This window comes from Xenopus tropicalis, chromosome 7 (assembly GCF_000004195.4).
Source record: "Xenopus tropicalis strain Nigerian chromosome 7, UCB_Xtro_10.0, whole genome shotgun sequence".
In the NCBI taxonomy this organism is placed as follows: Eukaryota; Metazoa; Chordata; class Amphibia; order Anura; family Pipidae; genus Xenopus; species Xenopus tropicalis.
Genome location: NC_030683.2, coordinates 130808710 through 130833751, shown reverse-complemented (window position 1 = coordinate 130833751; position 25042 = coordinate 130808710). Strand labels below are relative to the sequence as shown.

The 25042-nt window shown below is 46.9% G+C and overlaps 1 protein-coding gene across 1 annotated transcript in view; it reads left to right on the top strand.

Moving 5' to 3' along the window:
• Positions 1-25042, top strand: part of igsf21 (immunoglobin superfamily member 21) — a 256988-nt gene that overhangs the window by 161335 nt on the left and 70611 nt on the right. The window contains 1 exon segment of the mRNA NM_001078772.2: positions 22071-22186. Coding sequence (NP_001072240.2) covers positions 22071-22186 — 116 coding nt within the window.

Genomic DNA, 25042 nt, shown 5'->3' with positions numbered 1-25042 from the left:
TTCCTTCTCTGTATATTTGTATTTATACATATGGGTAGGGGGTGCCATAGTGTTTCCCTTAGACAGTACAGTATGGGGGTACAGCTTATTGTGTGCCCAGAACATTCCCTCTCTGTATATTTGTATTTATACATATGGGTAGGAGGTGCCATAGTGTTTCCCTTAGACAGTACAGTATGGGGGTACAGCTTATTGTGTGCCCAGAACATTCCTTCTCTGTATATTTGTATTTATACATATGGGTAGGGGGTGCCATAGTGTTTCCCTTAGACAGTACAGTATGGGGGTACAGCTTATTGTGTGCCCAGAACATTCCTTCTCTGTATATTTGTATTTATACATATGGGTAGGGGGTGCCATAGTGTTTCCCTTAGACAGTACAGTATGGGGGTACAGCTTATTGTGTGCCCAGAACATTCCTTCTCTGTATATTTGTATTTATACATATGGGTAGGAGGTGCCATAGTGTTTCCCTTAGACAGTACAGTATGGGGGTACAGCTTATTGTGTGCCCAGAACATTCCTTCCCTGTACATGGGGGCCCCGTGTCGGGCCCCACAGTTGCTAAGTATCAGGTAGAAGCTGCAGGATTCGCAGTTTTCCGATTGGGCGCATTCCTTCCCGACTGCATTGCAGGTGAATGCGGGAATGCGAGGGGGTTAAACAATACGGTTGGGGGCCGGGGCCCCTGCTGGGGGGGAGCAGTGAGGGTTTAATAGAAGTAAAATGGCTGCTTTGGTGCTGGGGCCGCTGTTCCGGAGCAGCTGGTTCCCGTAGCCGGGGGGCGCCGCAGCAGAAAGTCGTGTTATTTACAGATTCTGCCGCTTTTTGCCGCTCGCCGCGCATCTGGTTTTCCCGGGAAATATCTTGTCTGGATCTGCAGAGATAATGACTCTTTCAATCTCTCCGCTTTCATTCTTCATACGCGGGATTGATGAATGCGCTCGTAGAGATGGGGGGGGGGACTCTTACCCCCCCCCCCTATGGGGTGCGCCTGACGGCGATGCTGCAAAATCGCATTTCCATTCTGAGAGTCTGATGGTCGGATGCAAAGTCTCCACTTGAACCTTCCCGCCGGCCGCAACGGCCTTCTTAATTCTAGAATATTCCATTTTTATCCATCAGGACAGGGTCGGACTGGGCTGCCAGGAAAAATCCCAGTGGGCCCCGGCTCTAATGGGCCCCATACCCGACCCTTGCCGGCACTCCCCCTGCCCGACTGTTCCTCCCCAGACCCTGCGAGGGGTTAGGGGGGCCCCTGTGGGGGGTTAGGGGGGCCCCTGCGGGTGGGCGGTGTTAGGGGACGTAACCGGCAGGGGCCCAGTGGGCCCTACACCCCCCAGTCCGACCCTGCATCAGGATAAGGGGGGCAGTTGAGGGTTTGTATGTTTTCTATGGGTCGGACTGGGCCAGGGGGACACTGGGAAAAAACCTAATGGGCCCCTGCCCACTGACCCATAAATGATCCTGGGCGGGAACTCCTAGTGCTCCCCCACCTGATTGGCCACATCGAAGGTGGGCGGGGCATCCTTACATGGGGGGGGGGGTTTCAGCAGTGGCATCAGGCTCGGAGTGGAGGAGGTCATGACTCGGGTGGAGGGCCCCGAAGTGGAAGGGTTGGTGGGCCCTGGATACCTGTTGCGTGGCCAGAACTAGGGGTGGGCAGAAAGGGCAACAGTGGGGGGCAGAAGCACGTAGCTCCTCCTTCTCCTTGGTCCAGCTCTTACAACACCTCAATGGCATTATCAGGCCACACCCCCAGGGTGGGGCAAGCACTTGCTAGATTCTTGTCATTGGATGATTGGATACATTAGCAGGGGCCTGTGGGAGGTGCTTAGGTGGCTCAGGGGCCTGTGGGAGGTGCTTAGGCTTCTGCTCAGCCAGCCTGGGAGACAATGGCAGCTTAGGCAAGGGTGAAACTGCATGAAATTAATGGGGGGGAAATAATTAAATGAAGAATGAAGATGTCGCTGTCGGCAGCGATACGACGCGCCACGTGGCACCTCTTCTTTTTTTCCCCTTGGAAGGTTGAGAAAACGTTATTTATTGTCACACAAGAGAAGTCAATAGTCTCCCAGCGCCCCGTTTCCTGTTGTTATAGCAACGAGCGAGGGAGCCGGGAGTCGGGCACAGCGTGTTTAATGCCAAGTCAATGGCCAAGCGAAGAGCCAAGTGGGGAGGGTCGGGCACAATGTTCATTTATAGAGCTCTCCCCTGTATATATAGCAACCCAGCCGCTGTGGCTGAAAAAAGACACCCGAGCAGCAAGTTCCACCCAGAAGCCTCAGGGGTTATCGATCACATGGTTCTGTTTATCACTAAATGGAAACGTGACCCCACCACTTAAACCCCTGCCCATCTGTCCCATTCCCTTCCCTGCACTGCTGGTTCTGACTCCTGATACAACTCCCCAATATCCATTCATTCCTCATTCTCACTGGGTTTATAGTTATGTGTAACTGTCACTGTGTCTGTCCCTTTACCTTCCCTGCACTGCTGGTTCTGACTCCTGATACAACTCCCCAATACCCATTCATTCCTCATTCTCACTGGGTTTATAGTTATGTGTAACTGTCACTGTGTCTGTCCCTTTCCCTTCCCTGCACTGCTGGTTCTGACTCCTGATACAACTCCCCAATACCCATTCATCCCTCATTCTCACTGGGTTTATAGTTATGTGTAACTGTCACTGTGTCTGTCCCTTCCCTGCACTGCTGGTTCTGACTCCTGATACAACTCCCCAATACCCATTCATTCCTCATTCTCACTGGGTTTATAGTTATGTGTAACTGTCACTGTGTCTGTCCCTTTCCCTTCCCTGCACTGCTGGTTCTGACTCCTGATACAACTCCCCAATATCCATTCATCCCTCATTCTCACTGGGTTTATAGTTATGTGTAACTGTCACTGTGTCTGTCCCTTTCCCTTCCCTGCACTGCTGGTTCTGACTCCTGATACAACTCCCCAATATCCATTCATTCCTCATTCTCACTGGGTTTATAGTTATGTGTAACTGTCACTGTGTCGGTCCCTTTCCCTTCCCTGCACTGCTGGTTCTGACTCCTGATACAACTCCCCAATATCCATTCATTCCTCATTCTCACTGGGTTTATAGTTATGTGTAACTGTCACTGTGTCGGTCCCTTTCCCTTCCCTGCACTGCTGGTTCTGACTCCTGATACAACTCCCCAATATCCATTCATTCCTCATTCTCACTGGGTTTATAGTTATGTGTAACTGTCACTGTCCCTGTCCCTTTCCCTTCCCTGCACTGCTGGTTCTGACTCCTGATACAACTCCCCAATATCCATTCATCCCTCATTCTCACTGGGTTTATAGTTATGTGTAACTGTCACTGTGTCTGTCCCTTTCCCTTCCCTGCACTGCTGGTTCTGACTCCTGATACAACTCCCCAATATCCATTCATTCCTCATTCTCACTGGGTTTATAGTTATGTGTAACTGTCACTGTGTCTGTCCCTTTCCCTTCCCTGCACTGCTGGTTCTGACTCCTGATACAACTCCCCAATATCCATTCATCCCTCATTCTCACTGGGTTTATAGTTATGTGTAACTGTCACTGTGTCTGTCCCTTTCCCTTCCCTGCACTGCTGGTTCTGACTCCTGATACAACTCCCCAATACCCATTCATTCCTCATTCTCACTGGGTTTATAGTTATGTGTAACTGTCACTGTCCCTTTCCCTTCCCTGCACTGCTGGTTCTGACTCCTAACACAATGTGGCTGAGGCTGAAGCACAAGATAAAGCCGCCAGGTCCCATTGTTACTATACTCTGAGTTCCTATAATTGCTGTTCTGTTTACGGTGAGGCCTTTTGCCGAGACATTTAATGTGGATTTCGGGACTGGAGACAAAGCTGTTGAGCTGTCAGGGAGAGCGTCGGCCACGGAAGACGAGAGATAAAAGAGACAGAGAAATCTACTCGGGGAAAAGGGAGAATTTCACTAAATACTGACGCTGGGGAACAGGAGGGAATTATTTATCCCAACAGCGCCCAGCTGGCAGTGCCAATTACTGTTATTATATAAAGTATGTTCCGGCCCTTTAAGAGTTTCACAGCGGGGTTAGTCCCTTACAGTGACCAGGAAGCCAGGATCAGTCACATGGTCCTGCTTAGCAATGACTGGCCAAAGATGGCTGCCCCCGAGCACACTGCGCAAGTGCAGTTCTAGGGCAGGTAGGGGGGTACCCGGGACTTTAACACTGCCGGCGATGTGGGTGGGAAGCAGGGGGTTAATAATTACACATTTAGGGCCGGGGTTTACTTCTCCTTTAATGGATAATTCTCAACCAAAAACACATTTTAATCAGAATTGTTGTTCCTCCTTCTGCCGATTCCGGCGGCCGACGGCGGCGTCTCCATCACGCGGGACCTTCCTTTCCTGATAAACGAGAAACAAACTTATCATCTTCACCTGCGGGAGGGAAATAGATGAGCCGAGCGCGAGCGAAACGCGTTTTACATATTTATTAATGCAAAATACATCTTCCATTACCCGTAAATTCTGAGAGCGGCGCTCGATCACGCCGAAACCGGTCGGAGGGGGAGTGGCCTGCGGGGACACTTGGGCGAGATGCGTTCGTCAGAAAGCGACTTCGGTTGAGATTAAAGACCCTGTCGGACCACTCAGGCCCCTAACGAGGCGCGATTTAGGGACTAATAAATATGGAAGGGAAAGCGCATTCGCTCAGAGTCGTAATGGGCACGAAATGGATTCGCAGCCTTTAGCCCAAATGGATCTTCAACCAATTAGAGCCGCCCAGCGCTTGGGAGTAAATAACGGGAAATCGATAGGAAAAAAAAATTATACGTGGAATTAATAATGTTGATTTTTTTACAATGGAAAAAGTGGAATACTTCCCCTTTAAATGAATGGAAGACTGTTAGCTGTCTTCACTCCTGTGCATCCCTAGTCTTCCATATTGCCCGGAACTTCACTCCTGTGCAACCCTAGTCTTCCATATTGCCCGGAACTTCACTCCTGTGCAACCCTAGTCTTCCATATTGCCCGGAACTTCACTCCTGTGCAACCCTAGTCTTCCATATTGCCTGGAACTTCACTCCTGTGCAACCCTAGTCTTCCATATTGCCCGGAACTTCACTCCTGTGCAACCCTAGTCTTCCATATTGCCCGGAACTTCACTCCTGTGCAACCCTAGTCTTCCATATTGCCCGGAACTTCACTCCTGTGCAACCCTAGTCTCCCATATTGCCTGGAACTTCACTCCTGTGCAACCCTAGTCTTCCATATTGCCCGGAACTTCACTCCTGTGCATCCCTAGTCTTCCATATTGCCCGGAACTTCACTCCTGTGCAACCCTAGTCTTCCATATTGCCCAGAACTTCACTCCTGTGCAACCCTAGTCTTCCATATTGCCCAGAACTTCACTCCTGTGCAACCCTAGTCTTCCATATTGCCTGGAACTTCACTCCTGTGCAACCCTAGTCTTCCATATTGCCTGGAACTTCACTCCTGTGCAACCCTAGTCTTCCATATTGCCCGGAACTTCACTCCTGTGTATCCCTAGTCTTCCATATTGCCTGGAACTTCACTCCTGTGCAACCCTAGTCTTCCATATTGCCCGGAACTTCACTCCTGTGTATCCCTAGTCTTCCATATTGCCCGGAACTTCACTCCTGTGCATCCCTAGTCTTCCATATTGCCCGGAACTTCACTCCTGTGCAACCCTAGTCTTCCATATTGCCCGGAACTTCACTCCTGTGTAACCCTAGTCTTCCATATTGCCCGGAACTTCACTCCTGTGCAACCCTAGTCTTCCATATTGCCTGGAACTCCACTCCTGTGCAACCCTAGACTTCCATATTGCCCGGAACTTCACTCCTGTGCAACCCTAGTCTTTCATATTGCCCAGAACTTCACTCCTGTGCAACCCTAGTCTTCCATATTGCCTGGAACTTCTTTCCTGTGCAACCCTAGTCTTCCATATTGCCTGGAACTTCTTTCCTGTGCAACCCTAGTCTTCCATATTGCCTGGAACTTCTTTCCTGTGCATCCCTAGTCTTCCATATTGCCTGGAACTTCACTCCAGTGCAACCCTAGTCTTCCATATTGCCTGGAACTTCACTCCTGTGCATCCCTAGTCTTCCATATTGCCCGGAACTTCACTCCTGTGCAACCCTAGTCTTCCATATTGCCTGGAACTTTACTCCTGTGCAACCCTAGTCTTCCATATTGCCCGGAACTTCACTCCTGTGCATCCCTAGTCTTCTATATTGCCCGGAACTTCACTCCTGTGCAACCCTAGTCTTCCATATTGCCCGGAACTTCACTCCTGTGCAACCCTAGTCTTCCATATTGCCTGGAACTTCACTCCTGTGCATCCCTAGTCTTCCATATTGCCCGGAACTTCACTCCTGTGCAACCCTAGTCTTCCATTTTGGATTGGAACTTCACTCCTGTGCAACCCTAGTCTTCCATATTGCCCGGAACTTCACTCCTGTGCAACCCTAGTCTTCCATATTGCCCGGAACTTCACTCCTGTGCAACCCTAGTCTTCCATATTGCCCGGAACTTCACTCCTGTGCAACCCTAGTCTTCCATATTGCCCGGAACTTCACTCCTGTGCAACCCTAGTCTTCCATATTGCCCGGAACTTCACTCCTGTGCATCCCTAGTCTTCCATATTGCCCGGAACTTCACTCCTGTGCAACCCTAGTCTTCCATATTGCCCGGAACTTCACTCCTGTGCATCCCTAGTCTTCCATATTGCCCGGAACTTCACTCCTGTGCATCCCTAGTCTTCCATATTGCCCGGAACTTCACTCTTGTGCAACCCTAGTCTTCCATATTGCCCGGAACTTCACTCCTGTGCAACCCTAGTCTTCCATATTGCCCGGAACTTCACTTCTGTGCAACCCTAGTCTTCCATATTGCCCGGAACGTCACTCCTGTGCATCCCTAGTCTTCCATATTGCCCGGAACGTCACTCCTGTGCATCCCTAGTCTTCCATATTGCCCGGAACTTCACTCCTGTGCATCCCTAGTCTTCCATATTGCCCGGAACGTCACTCCTGAGTATCCCTAGTCTTCCATATTGCCCTGAACTGCACTCCTGTGCATCCCTAGTGAAGGGTTAATATGATTATGAACTAAGTGCTAAAAATTTGTATACATATTTTTTCTATTTTATAAACACCTAGTCTTCCATATTGCACGGAACTTCACTCCTGTGCAACCCTAGTCTTCCATATTGCCCGGCACTTAACTCCTGTGCAACCCTAGTCTTCCATATTGCCCGGCACTTAACTCCTGTGCAACCCTAGTCTTCTATATTGCCTGGAACTTCACTCCTGTGCAACCCTAGTCTTCCATATTGCCCAGAACTTCACTCCTGTGCAACCCTAGTCTTCCATATTGCCCGGAACTTCACTCCTGTGCATCCCTAGTCTTCCATATTGCCCAGAACGTCACTCCTGTGCAACCCTAGTCTTCCATATTGCCTGGAACTTCACTCCTGTGCAACCCTAGTCTTCCATATTGCCCGGAACTTCACTCCTGTGCAACCCTAGTCTTCCATATTGCCCGGAACTTCACTCCTGTTCAACCCTAGTCTTCCATATTGCCCGGAACTTCACTCCTGTGCAACCCTAGTCTTCCATATTGCCCGGAACTTCACTCCTGTGCATCCCTAGTCTTCCATATTGCCCGGAACTTCACTCCTGTGCAACCCTAGTCTTCCATATTGCCCGGAACTTCACTCCTGTGCATCCCTAGTCTTCCATATTGCCCGGAACTTCACTCCTGTGCATCCCTAGTCTTCCATATTGCCCGGAACTTCACTCTTGTGCAACCCTAGTCTTCCATATTGCCCGGAACTTCACTCCTGTGCAACCCTAGTCTTCCATATTGCCCGGAACTTCACTTCTGTGCAACCCTAGTCTTCCATATTGCCCGGAACGTCACTCCTGTGCATCCCTAGTCTTCCATATTGCCCGGAACGTCACTCCTGTGCATCCCTAGTCTTCCATATTGCCCGGAACTTCACTCCTGTGCATCCCTAGTCTTCCATATTGCCCGGAACGTCACTCCTGAGTATCCCTAGTCTTCCATATTGCCCTGAACTGCACTCCTGTGCATCCCTAGTGAAGGGTTAATATGATTATGAACTAAGTGCTAAAAATTTGTATACATATTTTTTCTATTTTATAAACACCTAGTCTTCCATATTGCACGGAACTTCACTCCTGTGCAACCCTAGTCTTCCATATTGCCCGGCACTTAACTCCTGTGCAACCCTAGTCTTCCATATTGCCCGGCACTTAACTCCTGTGCAACCCTAGTCTTCTATATTGCCTGGAACTTCACTCCTGTGCAACCCTAGTCTTCCATATTGCCCAGAACTTCACTCCTGTGCAACCCTAGTCTTCCATATTGCCCGGAACTTCACTCCTGTGCATCCCTAGTTTTCCATATTGCCCAGAACTTCACTCCTGTGCAACCCTAGTCTTCCATATTGCCTGGAACTTCACTCCTGTGCAACCCTAGTCTTCCATATTGCCCAGAACTTCACTTCTGTGCAACCCTAGTCTTCCATATTGCCCAGAACTTCACTCCTGTGCAACCCTAGTCTTCCATATTGCCCGGAACTTCACTCCTGTGCATCCCTAGTCTTCCATATTGCCTGGAACTTTACTCCTGTGCATCCCTAGTCTTCCATATTGCCCGGAACGTCACTCCTGAGTATCCCTAGTCTTCCATATTGCCCTGAACTGCACTCCTGTGCATCCCTAGGGAAGGGTTAATATGATTATGAACTAAGTGCTAAAAATTTGTATACATATTTTTTCTATTTTATAAACACCTAGTCTTCCATATTGCACGGAACTTCACTCCTGTGCAACCCTAGTCTTCCATATTGCCCGGCACTTAACTCCTGTGCAACCCTAGTCTTCCATATTGCCCGGCACTTAACTCCTGTGCAACCCTAGTCTTCTATATTGCCTGGAACTTCACTCCTGTGCAACCCTAGTCTTCCATATTGCCCAGAACTTCACTCCTGTGCAACCTTAGTCTTCCATATTGCCCGGAACTTCACTCCTGTGCATCCCTAGTCTTCCATATTGCCCAGAACTTCACTCCTGTGCAACCCTAGTCTTCCATATTGCCTGGAACTTCACTCCTGTGGAACCCTAGTCTTCCATATTGCCCAGAACTTCACTTCTGTGCAACCCTAGTCTTCCATATTGCCCAGAACTTCACTCCTGTGCAACCCTAGTCTTCCATATTGCCCGGAACTTCACTCCTGTGCATCCCTAGTCTTCCATATTGCCTGGAACTTTACTCCTGTGCAACCCTAGTCTTCCATATTGCCCGGAACTTTACTCCTGTGCAACCCTAGTCTTCCATATTGCCCGGAACTTTACTCCTGTTCATAAACGCTGAGGAATTAAATCTGGTACATCTATAGTTTCCCATAATGACCTCAGAACTTTGGTGCATCCCCAGTGGGCTGGGAACAACTCCTATCTCTTTGGCTGGGTTTTCGTCCACATTGATATCATGTTTCTACACTAGCGTGCTGGGAATGGGCTTGAGATTATTTTGATGTGGCTCCTGGGAATAAATGGGCAGATAAAGGTGAGCAATGACATGATCCTGACCTGATAGTTACCCAAGAACAGGGCATTAAGGGCAAATTTAATAATTATACTAAACACAGGGAACTCTGAGTATCACTCATGTATTATAAGGGATAATGTACCCCCTACTGTAAATGATAAGGATATTAGCAGTCACTGAGGGGTTCTGTGCCCCCCATATAAAGGCACAAGGCTGCAGGCTGAGTTATACAGGGAACTCTGAGTATCACTCATGTATTATAAGGGATAATGTACCCCCTACTGTAAATGATAAGGATATTAGCAGTCACTGAGGGGTTCTGTGCCCCCATATAAAGGCACAAGGCTGCAGGCTGAGTTATACAGGGAACTCTGAGTATCACTCATGTATTATAAGGGATAATGTACCCCCTACTGTAAATGATAAGGATATTAGCAGTCACTGAGGGGTTCTGTGCCCCCCATATAAAGGCACAAGGCTGCAGGCTGAGTTATACAGGGAACTCTGAGTATCACTCATGTATTATAAGGGATAATGTACCCCCTACTGTAAATGATAAGGATATTAGCAGTCACTGAGGGGTTCTGTGCCCCCCATATAAAGGCACAAGGCTGCAGGCTGAGTTATACAGGGAACTCTGAGTATCACTCATGTATTATAAGGGATAATGTACCCCCTACTGTAAATGATAAGGATATTAGCAGTCACTGAGGGGTTCTGTGCCCCCCATATAAAGGCACAAGGCTGCAGGCTGAGTTATACAGGGAACTCTGAGTATCACTCATGTATTATAAGGGATAATGTACCCCCTACTGTAAATGATAAGGATATTAGCAGTCACTGAGGGGTTCTGTGCCCCCCATATAAAGGCACAAGGCTGCAGGCTGAGTTATACAGGGAACTCTGAGTATCACTCATGTATTATAAGGGATAATGTACCCCCTACTGTAAATGATAAGGATATTAGAAGTTCTGTGATATTATTCATTATTCATATTTCACTCAAACCCAAATCTTGAGTATTTTTGGGGGGGGGCAAATTCCTAAAAACAAGCATATTTCCATTGCCTTTACAGCCATTTTTGCTAATTGCCTCTAACGGCCTTTATAGCCAGCGGCAGTAGCCAGAATGCTTAATAGCCAATGACAAAAGCTGTTGGAGAGCTTAATTCGGGAATCTGGAAGAGGCGAGGGTTCATTAGGAAGGCGCTGATGCCATTATGCGTTGGGGGCCGGACGCCCGCGCACTTGGAACGGTTACAGTCGTCCATTTGTCCCCCCCGTCGCCGAGAGGCCTCCCTAATGGGACTTGCTTACTTGGACTCTGCCCGAGTCTTGAAACAATTACGTTGATTGGTTCCTTTCAATCAGGACATAAAGCTTCCATCAGGCGCTTGGCCGGCTAATAAGCCCACGGCGATGGCGGAGTCGTTATAACCTTGAATGTATCGGCGCTCGGGGACCTCCTCAAGGTCTGTTCCATAAACAAACGTACCCGGGAGCCGCCATTAGGGCCAAGAGAAATTACCAGTAATGGAAAAGAAAGAGGAGCCAAGGCAATTCATTAGGGTGGGAGGGGCCTGCGCGGAGGAGGAGGCGGCCTCGCCGGCCAATATTTCATCATCGGCTGCCAAGGGGATCATTTATACCCGCTCTAAACACCTCCACGCCGTGTAATGCCACTTCCCCGGCCAACAATCCCTCTCATTGCAATCCTTATTAATCACACCGCGTCAGGTCATTGTTACGCCGCGGCCCGTACTGCTTAGCTAAGTAATGCGGCACTGGCCGCCGCTGCCAGGAATCCCGCGCTCAGTGATACACGGCGACTTAATGGAGGGTCAGCGCTGATTAAGAACGACAAGGCCCGGCATTACTCATCATTACTAGTATCATTACTCGCTTATAGAACGTCCCGTTCCTAGCAACTTTGCAATTGGTCTTCATTATATATTTGCTGTCTTTGTCTGACTCTTTGCAGCTTTCAAATGGGGGTCACTGACCCCGGCAGCCAAACCCTATTGCTCTGTGAGGCTCCAGTTTTATTGTTATTGTTACTTTTTATTCCTTATCTTTCTATTCAGCCCCTCCCCTATTCATATACCTGTCTCCCATTCACAGCACTGCCTGGTTGCCAAGGTAAACAAGATCCTAGCAACCAAATAACTGCTGAAACTCCAAACTGGAGAGCTACTGAACAAAAAGTGAAATAACCAAAAAACTACAAATAATAAACAATGAAGACCAATTGCAAACTGTCTAAGAATATTACTCTCTACATCATACTAAAAGATAACTTCAAGGTGACCAGCAATAGGGTTTGGCTGCCGGGGTCAGTGACCCCCATTTGAAAGCTGCAAAGAAGCAGAAGAAGAAGGCAAATAATTAAAAAACTATAAAAGATCAAAAATGAAGACCAATTGAAAAGTTGCTTAGAATTGGCCATTCTTTCAGTTGGACCCATTCTACTACTTATTTATCATATAGGGATTGTGTTAATTGGCTGAGGCCCCTGGGGGTTAGGGCCCTTTTAACTAAGTAGTTTGGGGCCCTGGGAGCTATTAAAAAACTACCAGTAATAAAAAATGAAGACCAATTGGAAATTGTCTCAGAATATCACTCTCTACATTATACTAAAAGTTAAATCAAAGGTGAACCACCCTTTTGAGATACAGTTATAGGACCCATTTTCCAGAATGCTCGGGACCAAGGGTATTCTGGATAAGGGATCTTTCCGTAATTTGGATCTCCATACCTTAAGTCTACTAAAAATTTTATAAAACATTAAATAAACCCAATTGGGCTGTTCTGTCCCAATAAGGGGTAATTATATCTTAGTTGGGATCAAGTACAGGTACTGTTTTATTATTACAGAGAAAAGGGAATCATTTAACCATGAAATAAACCCAATAGGGCTGTTCTGCCCCAATAAGGGGTAATTATATCTTAGTTGGGATCAAGTACAGGTACTGTTTTATTATTACAGAGAAAAGGGAATCATTTAACCATGAAATAAACCCAATAGGGCTGTTCTGCCCCAATAAGGGGTAATTATATCTTAGTTGGGATCAAGTACAGGTACTGTTTTATTATTACAGAGAAAAGGGAATCATTTAACCATGAAATAAACCCAATAGGGCTGTTCTGCCCCAATAAGGGGTAATTATATCTTAGTTGGGATCAAGTACAGGTACTGTTTTATTATTACAGAGAAAAGGGAATCATTTAACCATTAAATAAACCCAATAGGGCTGTTCTGCCCCAATAAGGGGTAATTATATCTTAGTTGGGATCAAGTACAGGTACTGTTTTATTATTACAGAGAAAAGGGAATCATTTAACCATTAAATAAACCCAATAGGGCTGTTCTGCAATGGTAGAGTCCAAGTTAAAGTCCAAGTAAAGGCTGCTGGGAGTTGGGAAGATGAAGGAGGAGAATGAGAGACATCCCATAGTTTAGGGCAGATGGGACAGAGGAGGAATGGAAGCGCGGAACATATGGTGTCGTTTTCACGTTCCCTCGCTCATTTATTGACCTTCTGTTTGATATATTGGACTCTCATAAATTATCCGGCTGCGCTTAATAGGCCATAAGTGACTCCCTGGATTTATAGCGGCAGCACTTAAAGGCAGGGACATAAAGGGAGAAATGTGTTTGTCTGACACGCTGACATTCTGGGGATAAATCTCTTCGCTTTGGGATTTACATTTAAAGAAAAAAACAAAAAACCCGGATTTTGATTTGTCGGCGAATCGTATTCATTAACCCCGTGCTGCTCACGTATCATTAATATTCCCCGAATTAGCGCTCGCTATTGATGGGCGCTTCAGGCTCATTCCATTCGCCAAAATAGTGAAACTTATTGAAGTCAATATTAGCAGCTATCTGGTTGCTAGGGTCCAAATGACCTTAGCAACCAGGGAGCCATTTGGATGAGAGGAATAGGGGAGGGGCTGAATAGAAAGATAAGGAATAAAAAGTAACAATAACAATAAAACTGGAGCCTCACAGAGCAATAGGGTTTGGCTGCCGGGGTCAGTGACCCCCATTTGAAAGCTGGAAAGAGTCGGAAGAACTATAACAAATAAATAACAAAGACCAATTGAAAAGTTGCTTTGAATTGGCCACTGGTCTTTGATCAGGTTTCGGAAACTGGACTTTAGAGCGCATTAATGATATTGAGGAGTTATAGGGCCCAGATATTGCTATTAGGGGAGCCTGCACCCCCAGCCTCAGTTTGTCTGGATATTGGCAGTCTGATGACAGCTGTGCCCAATGGAGCTTACAATCTAAATCTCACAGTAGCCGAAGCAAAAGCATGAGCGTACAAAGGCCACAGGTCTTTATTTGTTTAATATTTATATTCATCTTATATTCTGCAATTTATCTGGTTGCTAGGGTCACACTTACCCTAGCAACTAGGCAGTGCTTTTTAAAGACAACTAGGATAGGGCCTACAAACATAGAGAATATCACCATGACAAATGTTAAGCTACTCTTGGTTGCTGGGGTCACTGACCCTAGTAACCAGATAACATTTTATCTCTCACTTTAACTTTTTCAGCAAATTTTGGCTTCAGTTTCGTGAAAAAAATTAGCTGATGGCGAAATTTAAAATTTCATTTATCACTAGCAGTAACCCATACCAACCAATAAGATGCTTGCTTATTGCTTCCTGCTGATTGGTCGCTATGGGTTACTGCTCCTGGGCAAACTTAGTGCCTTTATTACTTAACCCCCTGTCGCTATTAACCATCGGGATTCTGGCGTCTCTCTGGGGAGGGCGGCGGCCATATTGTTTGTTCCTGGTCTCTCACCTTGAAAGGGAAAAACTCCCTGTAACTGCGAGAGCTCCGGGCGCCCAACAGATTATTTTATACCCATGTGACTTTCCTTCAATCTCATCTCATTTCCTCCTAAATTAATCAACTGATTTGATGTCTGTCGTTCCCACGGAAGCGAATCCCCCCCCCCCCCGGCTGATTAGCACTTGAGCCGCAGAGGAGAATCTAGTGATCAATCTCAGCTTTATTCTCCCTCATCTGATACTTTGTTACTCTGTGTCCTCTCTGATCTTATTTTTAGCTCCGTCCTAACGAGCATTTCTACATTTCCTCTTCGTTCCTAACGACTCACACTCACAGCCTGTACAGAGAGATACCGTAACACTATGGCACATAGGGATTCCCCTGTACTAAGCACAATTCAGCAGGAACAGCCCCCTAAGTTTGCCCATAGCCTGTACAGAGAGATACCATAAAACTATGGCACATAGGGATTCCCCTGTACTAAGCACAATTCAGCAGGAACAGCCCCCTAAGTTTGCTCATAGCCTGTACAGAGAGATACCATAAAACTATGGCACATAGGGATTCCCCTGTACTAAGCACAATTCAGCAGGAACAGCCCCCTAAGTTTGCCCATAGCCTGTACAGAGAGATACCATAAAACTATGGCACATAGGGATTCCCCTGCACTAAGCACAATTCAGCAGGAACAGCCCCCTAAGTTTGCCCATAGCCTGTACAGAGAGATACCATAAAACTATGGCACATAGGGATTCCCCTGCACTAAGCACAATTCAGCAGGAACAGCCCCCTAAGTTTGCTCATAGCCTGTACAGAGAGATACCATAAAACTATGGCACATAGGGATTCCCCTGTACTAAGCACAATTCAGCAGGAACAGCCCCCTAAGTTTGCTCATAGCCTGTACAGAGAGATACCATAAAACTATGGCACATAGGGATTCCCCTGTACTAAGCACAATTCAGCAGGAACAGCCCCCTAAGTTTGCCCATAGCCTGTACAGAGAGATACCATAAAACTATGGCACATAGGGATTCCCCTGCACTAAGCACAATTCAGCAGGAACAGCCCCCTAAGTTTGCTCATAGCTCATAGTGTTGGGTAGGAGGTGCCATAGTGTTTCCCTTAGACAATACAGTATGGGGGTACAGCTTATTGTGTGCCCAGAACATTCCTTCTCTGTATATTTGTATTTATACATATGGGTAGGGGGTGCCATAGTGTTTCCCTTAGACAGTACAGTATAGGGGTACAGCTTATTGTGTGCCCAGAACATTCCCCCTCTGTATATTTGTATTTATACATATGGGTAGGGGGTGCCATAGTGTTTTCTTTAGACAGTACAGTATAGGGGTACAGCTTATTGTGTGCCCAGAACATTCCCTCTCTGTATATTTGTATTTATACATATGGGTAGGGGGTGCCATAGTGTTTCCCTTAGACAGTACAGTATGGGGGTACAGCTTATTGTGTGCCCAGAACATTCCTTCTCTGTATATTTGTATTTATACATATGGGTAGGGGGTGCCATAGTGTTTCCCTTAGACAGTACAGTATGGGGGTACAGCTTATTGTGTGCCCAGAACATTCCTTCTCTGTATATTTGTATTTATACATATGGGTAGGGGGTGCCATAGTGTTTCCCTTAGACAGTACAGTATGGGGGTACAGCTTATTGTGTGCCCAGAACATTCCCTCTCTGTATATTTGTATTTATACATATGGGTAGGGGGTGCCATAGTGTTTCCCTTAGACAGTACAGTATGGGGGTACAGCTTATTGTGTGCCCAGAACATTCCTTCTCTGTATATTTGTATTTATACATATGGGTAGGGGGTGCCATAGTGTTTCCCTTAGACAGTACAGTATGGGGGTACAGCTTATTGTGTGCCCAGAACATTCCCTCTCTGTATATTTGTATTTATACATATGGGTAGGGGGTGCCATAGTGTTTCCCTTAGACAGTACAGTATGGGGGTACAGCTTATTGTGTGCCCAGAACATTCCTTCTCTGTATATTTGTATTTATACATATGGGTAGGGGTGCCATAGTGTTTCCCTTAGACAGTACAGTATGGGGGTACAGCTTATTGTGTGCCCAGAACATTCCTTCTCTGTATATTTGTATTTATACATATGGGTAGGGGTGCCATAGTGTTTCCCTTAGACAGTACAGTATGGGGGTACAGCTTATTGTGTGCCCAGAACATTCCCTCTCTGTATATTTGTATTTATACATATGGGAGGGAGGTGCCATATTGTATTGCAGTTACATTGGAACATAATTATAGACCCGACTGTACCAAATGTGGGGGCGGGGGGGATGATTCACTTTATTACACCTTGGTTTTATCTCCTCCCGTATCCCCTGGGTGCCACAATAAAGAAAATACAGCCCTAAAAGTAATGGGAGGAATAAAGTGCCGGTCCCAGAGTCTCGGGGCGGAATGATTCAGGGTCGGTGGGCGCCGCACAGCGATACCTCGCTACATACGGTAACAATATACACAGCGCATACTGCGGCAATGCGAGGGCTGAAAGGGTTAAAAGACAGGGAAAAAGTCATTTCCACAAAGGACCGGAGTTAATTAAAGCTGAGAGGATCTGGGCTCTAATAAACCTCAGCCCAGTGCAGGTTTTATGGCCCTCAATAATTTGCCACCATCGCGTGCAGCCATATTGCTTCATTAGGGCCGCGCCCGCCCGAGTGTTCCGTCAGCTCTGGAACCGCCACCGAGCGCCGTGCTCTTAACTGCCGACCCCTTTTCTTTTTTATCGCTCTCCTTTTTATCCCCCTTTTTAATTGGACCCTTTATCGCCTGAGAGTAAAATATAACAAGCAGAGCCCACGGCGATTTTATCAGCAACCGTCCCCCGAGGCGCGAGAAATGAATAAGGAACAGAGTCGTTTGGCTGCACCTCCATATTGTACTGAGTCGCAAACAGCAGCAAATGTGGGGGAGAGAGGTTTCTATAGGCGTGACTGTGAGCCAGGGTAGGGCGAAGGGACAGTAGGGCAAGATGGAGACAGTAGGGCAAGATGGAGACAGTAGGGCAAGATGGAGACAGTAGGGCAAGATGGGGACAGTAGGGCAAGATGGAGACACTAGGGCAAGATGGAGGCAGTAGGGCAAGATGGAGACAGTAGGGCAAGATGGGGACAGTAGGACAAGATGGAGACAGTAGGACAAGATGGAGACAGTAGGGCAAGATGGAGACAGTAGGGCAAGAGGGAGACAGTAGGACAAGATGGAGACAGTAGGGCAAGATGGAGACAGTAGGGCAAGAGGGAGACAGTAGGGCAAGAGGGAGACAGTAGGACAAGATGGAGACAGTAGGACAAGATGGAGACAGTAGGACAAGATGGAGACAGTAGGACAAGAGGGAGACAGTAGGACAAGATGGAGACAGTAGGACAAGAGGGAGACAGTAGGACAAGATGGAGACAGTAGGGCAAGATGGAGACAGTAGGGCAAGAGGGAGACAGTAGGACAAGAGGGAGACAGTAGGACAAGATGGGGACAGTAGGGCAAGATGGGGACAGTAGGGCAAGATGGGGACAGTAGGGCAAGATGGGGACAGTAGGGCAAGATGGAGACAGTAGGGCAAGATGGAGACAGTAGGACAAGATGGGGACAGTAGGGCAAGATGGGGACAGTAGGACAAGATGGGGACAGTAGGGCAAGATGGGGACAGTAGGGCAAGATGGAGACAGTAGGACAAGATGGGGACAGTAGGGCAAGATGGGGACAGTAGGGCAAGATGGAGACAGTAGGACAAGATGGAGACAGTAGGGCAAGACGGAGACAGTAGGACAAGACGGAGACAGTAGGGCAAGACGGAGACAGTAGGGCAAGACGGGGACAGTAGGGCAAGACGGGGACAGTAGGGCAAGATGGAGACAGTAGGGCAAGATGGAGACAGTAGGGCAAGAGGGAGACAGTAGGGCAAGAGGGAGACAGTAGGACAAGAGGGAGACAGTAGGACAAGATGGGGACAGTAGGGCAAGATGGGGACAGTAGGGCAAGATGGGGACAGTAGGACAAGATGGAGACAGTAGGAGAAGATGGAGACAGTAGGACAAGATGGAGACAGTAGGACAAGATGGAGACAGATCCTTTAGCTCCTTTAATCCCCTCCGCGGGTGTAAGGAAAAGATAATACAGTGAATATCCATCGGGAATATCAGCCTGTGGCCCTCGTTCCGTGGTTACACTCCCACCATCCCACCGGCATGTGAATCCTGGAAGTATGAAACATGAGATATTAGGAGGGTTCTGGGGGGCCAGGGCATGTTCCCAGTAAGGGGGCAGTTAATAGATGTGCCCAGTAAGGGGGTAGTTAATAGATGTGCCCAGTAAGGGGGTAGTTAATAGAGGTGCCCAGTAAGGGGGTAGTTAACAGAGCGCATTAGGGGCCCACATTTGACAGTAAGAGCGGCTCTGGAGCGAGGGCCGCACAGTCTGAGTATTTAGGTCGGGGCCATTATGTTCCCATTGTTTGATTGGACGCACGGGCCGCGGGATCATTTAGTACAATTACGCACACAGGGAAATGGCCGCCCTGTAGGGCTTACGGCCTAGAAACAGTTCTCTAAATGACACTCTCTGCCCTCGTAATGTTTGTTTTATAATTAAATATACGTTTTGGGGAGGGAGGCGCTAATGGGGGGTGAAGGAACTGCGCACTTCCCATGATTCCTTGCAGGAAAGAACATGATGACTCTGGGTTTAGTCGCTGTGACCCATTCTGATGCCAACAGGGAAACTGAGCCGGCGGGCGACCCCCAAAACCTTCTTTCTGGGGCAAATCATCTCATTCTCAGCCCCACAAACAACTCATATTATATTGGCACAACCAAATCATATACTGGCACAACCAAATCATATTATATTGGCTCAACCAACTCACATTATATTGAAACAACCAAATCATATACTGGCACAACCAACTCACATTATATTGGCACAATCAAGTCATATTATATTGGCACAACCAACTCACATTATATTGGCACAACCACGTCATATTATATTGGCACAACCAAGTCATATTATATTGGCACAACCAAGTCATATTATATTGGCACAACCAAGTCATATCATATTGGCACAACCAACACATGTTATATTGGCACAACCAAGTCATATTATATTGGCACAACCAACTCACATTATATTGGCACAACCAAGTCATATTATATTGGCACAACCAACACATGTTATATTGGCACAACCAAGTCATATTATATTGGCACAACCAAGTCATATTATATTGGCACAACCAACACATGTTATATTGGCACAACCAAGTCATATTATACTGGCACAACTAAGTCATATTATATTGGCACGACCAAGTCATATTATATTGGCACAACTAAGTCATATTATATTGGCACAACCAAGTCATATTATATTGGCACAACCAAGTCATATTATATTGGCACAACCAACACATGTTATATTGGCACAACCAAGTCATATTATACTGGCACAACCAACACCTATTATATTGGCACAACCAACTCCTATTATATTGGCATAACCAAGTCATATTATATTGGCACAACCAAGTCATGTTATATTGGCACAACCAACTGATATTATATTGGCACAACCAACTCATATTATATTGGCACAACCAACTCCTATTATATTGGCACAACCAAGTCATATTATATTGGCACAACCAAGTCATGTTATATTGGCACAACCAACTGATATTACATTGGCACAACCAACTCATATTATATTGGCACAACCAACTGATATTACATTGGCACAACCAACTGATATTATATTGGCACAACCAACTGATATTACATTGGCACAAGCAACTCATATTACATTGGCACAACCAACTCCTATTATATTGGCACAACCAAGTCATATTATATTGGCACAACCAAGTCATGTTATATTGGCACAACCAACTGATATTACATTGGCACAACCAACTCATATTATATTGGCACAACCAACTCCTATTATATTGGCACAACCAAGTCATATTATATTGGCACAACCAAGTCATGTTATATTGGCACAACCAACTGATATTACATTGGCACAACCAACTCATATTATATTGGCACAACCAACTGATATTATATTGGCACAACCAACTGATATTACATTGGCACAACCAACTGATATTATATTGGCACAACCAACTGATATTACATTGGCACAAGCAACTCATATTACATTGGCACAACCAAGTCATATTATATTCAAACAACCAACTTACTTGCCCAACTCACTCAAAGACCACAGTATACGTGACATTGGGGGGCGCAGTGCACTTTATTAAAGCTAGTGGGGCTCATATTAATATAGAGGGTGCTGCTGGGTGGGGGTGGGTGGGGGGGGGTAACAGAGGCAATGATGCCCAAGCTCTGTGCCTTTATTTACAGAGATAATTCTGAGAGACTTAGAGGAGCCATCGGATGTTTCATCTTTGTATTAAAAGAAAAAATGTGAGATAAAATATAGAGCATTAATATTGATATAAGTGGATAAGGGGGGGGGGGGGTTGCATTTGGGCCCCGCAGAGATCGGCCAGTCATTTTCATGCATTTAACGGGACAGAGATCAGTTTTACTGAGGATTCCCAGACTCCTCTGCTTCATTATACAAAGCACTTAGCCCTGCGGGGAGTCCGGCCCAGCGACGCAGGGGGAGCGCTTCATACGAATGCATTAACGTCATGGAAATGTCTCATTTGAATATATGTAAATGAGCAGAGTGGCCTTTCCCCGACTCTTCCTGAGCGACGTCCCTTGGATAATAGGGAGACTGGGGGGCAGATTTACTCAAAATCACATCTGTTTTGTCTTTAGAAACTCACATAAACCCCTGAGAGTGTTTTCATTCGATCAGTGATGTATTTATTAAAAGTCTCCATAATTTGTAAGTTGATCGGACGAAAGTTTCTCGAAAAATGTGAGAAATTTGGTGAGTTTTTTTACAAAATTTTCCCAGCTGTCATTTTAGTAGTATTGGCACTTATTCTTGGAAAACAATAATGTGTTTGGGTTTTACTTGAAAGTGTGTGAAATAGAAAACAATGAGGGGGTTAACTTCCCCTTGAAAGTGTGTGAAATAGAAAACAATGAGGGGGTTAACTTCCCCTTGAAAGTGTGTGAAATAGAAAACAATGATGGGATTAACTTCCCCTTGAAAGTGTGTGAAATAGAAAACAATGAGGGGGTTAACTTCCCCTTGAAAGTGTGTGAAATAGAAAACAATGATGGGATTAACTTCCCCTTGAAAGTGTGTGAAATAGAAACAATGATGGGTTTAACTTCCCCTTGAAACTGGGTGAAATAGAAAACAGTGATGGGATTAACTTCCCCTTGAAAGTGAGTGAAATAGAAACAATGATGGGTTTAACTTCCCCTTGAAACTGGGTGAAATAGAAAACAATGATGGGATTAACTTCCCCTTGAAAGTGTGTGAAATAGAAAACATTGAGGGGATTAACTTCCCCTTGAAAGTGTGAGAAATAGAAAACAGTGATGGGATTAACTTCCCCTTGAAAGTGAGTGAAATAGAAAACAATGATGGGATTAACTTCCCCTTGAAAGTGTGTGAAAAAGAAAATAATTTCTTGTGAAAATAGTGGGTGTTTAATGCTTCTTTCTCTCCCCGTGCAGCCCCTCCGGTCTCCATTGCGGTGCTCGCGGCCGACTCTCCCGCGCCGTTCAGCCGGTACCAAGCCCAGAACTTCACCTTGGTCTGTATCGTGTCCGGAGGGAAACCCGCCCCACAGGTGAGGAGCCATCGCTGCACCCCCATAATTCTAGATGTATGTATAACTTTATTTATAAAGCGCCACAAGGGTACGCAGCGCTTTAGATGCATGGAAATTGCCCAATGAGAATTCTACTGAGCAACAATGTGAGTGTAAGTGCAAGAGAAGTGACCAATGAGAATGCTGATTCCCTGTGTCAGGCCCCTTGCTGGTACCTTACATATAGAGATAATGATGGCATTTTCCCCTCATTATATGGCACAGGAATCAGACATGGGGATAAAGGGACAGACTTGTTCAGTGCTGGGAAACTGTGCTTATTGCTCCCAACTCCAATTGCAGGAACAGAGAACAGGGAGCCGGATTTACTCACATCAGCTGGGATTCTCATTGGGGGATTTCTTGCATTTTAATGCAGTTTTATTGGGCAATATTGCTTTAAGAATACAGCCCTGATGTTGGTTTAGTTCCCCTTTAATATAAAGGTAAACGGCAAAGAGACACATTTCTGGGTTTTTAATCGGATATTTGTGACGTTTCTCTCTTCGGGGGGGGGGGGGGGCGAGAGAACAGGACCATCCGGAAAAACAAGCGGAATATTAGGCCGAATTCCTTCCAATGACTTCCCCCCAATATATCATTATATGCGGCCGCCATGCGTAATAACGAGTGTTTGTGCCATGCTCGCGCTTGATTGGGTCGGATCACCTTGACTGCGCCCCCCCTGGCCCCCGGCCGGCTTCCTACAGGAGACAATTGAGCCGGAATTAGAAAATAAACCCCCAAAGCGCCCGTGTAGCCTTTGCCGCCGGTACCGCAAGGTCCGATGGGGTCCGACTGAGGCAGCCGGGCCTCCCTATTGGCTAGTGATGAGCGAATCTGTCCCGAAACTGCAGAAAATTAGCAAAATGGCAAAAAAATCAAAATTTTTCGGAAATTTCACCTTTTCAAGCCCCTAACGCGCCCTTTTGTGCGTTCGCTGTTACCCATAAGCCTTTGCAATCAGGGGCTCACTTGTTCCCCCCGAGCGCCGCTACATTTCACCTTTTGTTCCTTCCCTATGGCGGCGGTGGTGGCGCACAATGCGCTCTCTTGGCCCCGGCGGGGGGGGGGCGTCGCTGTGTAAAGGATACGGAGAAAGTGGCGCCTCTGCTCCCCAATATGAATAGGAAAGTGGCAGTTAGCGGCGCGGCGGCACCGTTGGGGCTTTTATTCTCCTCTCACCGACAGAATTCCTTTATTCGCCCGTAATTGGCCCTTGAACGCAATTTGTTTTTGCTTTGCTTTCTAATTGGCGCTGGGAGAGGGGGCCCCGCACCCCCAGGTGTCATTATGGCAGAAGTGGCGCTACACCTGCGCAGCTACCTGCCCCCCCCCACCCTACAATCATGGGGCTTTATTCCCACTGAAAGGGAAACATATTTCCCTGATTATAATGGAGAGTAAATGCAGCGTGAAGCCGAGCCCCCGGGGTATTTACTTACAGTCTCGGAAGGAGAGATCCATACGGGGTTGGAAGGGGTTTCGGGGGGGCTTTTCTAAGCGAGGGGGGGTGCATTAAAGGGGAAGTTCACCTTTCAATGAACTTGTAGTATGTTACCAGCATCGGACTGAGGGGGCCCCTGCAACCCCCAAATGGCCTTCACACCCCCACAGGGGCCCCTCCAACCCCCTCCGAGGGAGACCGTGGCTCGGGGGAGCGCCCTTTTAGTATGATGCAGACAGTGATATTCTGAGACCATTTGCAATTGGTCTTCATTTTTTATTATTTGTGGTTTTTTTTTATTATTTTGTCCAGTTTGAAATTTCAGCAGCTATCTGGTTGCTAAGGCCCGAAGTACCTTAGCAACCAGGGAGTTGCTAAGGTAGAGATACAATGAGAGACAGGAATATGAATAGAGGAGGGGCTGAATAGAAAGATAAGGAATAAAAAGTAACAATAACAATAAAACTGGAGCCTCACAGAGCAATAGGGTTTGGCTGCCGGGGTCAGTGACCCCCATTTGAAAGCTGGAAAGAGTTGCTAGGGTCCAAATTACCTTAGCAACCAGGGAGTGGTTTGGATGAGGGACTTGTATACGAATAGGAGAGGGGCTGAATAGAAAGATAAGGAATAAAAAGTAACAATAACAATAAAACTGGAGCCTCACAGAGCAATAGGGTTTGGCTGCCGGGGTCAGTGACCCCCATTTGAAAGAAGAAGGCAAATAATTCAAAAACTATAAGAAATAATGAAGACCAACTGAAAAGTTTTTAGAAGTGGCCATTCTATAACTTAACGCTCAAGCAGCAGACTGGGGTGTGCCACATGGACTGCTTCCCCAGGGGCCCCCCACACCCCCACAGGGGCCCCTCACCCATTGCCAGCCCCTCCCTCTCACCCCCGTGCACTTACTGTATACTTTGCTTGAGGGCTGTGGCAACAGGTGGGAATGGGGTGTGGGGCCCCCCGGCTTTTTACCCAGTGTCCCACTGGCCCAGTCTGACCCTGAGTGAAATAGGCTACGGTGGCAATTCATGCCCGGTGGCTAAGGGGTTTATTTAGTACTTACAATTACCCACCCTAGAGTGCCAAGTGCCCTGGGCAGAAGTGCAAGCGGGGGCCCCTAAGCAGGTGTGGGGGTCCCTGGGGCAGCAGCACCCTGTCCAACGCTGCTGCTGACCCTGCACCCCCATATTCAGGGGGATCAGTAAACATGTTGCAGTTGCGCAATACCCCCAAGCAGGGGCTCAGGATTGGAACCCCAATACCCCCAAGCAGGGGGCTCAGGATTGGAACCCCAATACCTCCAAGCAGGGGGCTCAGGATTGGAACCCCAATACCTCCAAGCAGGGGGCTCAGGATTGGAACCCCAATACCCCCAAGCAGGGGGC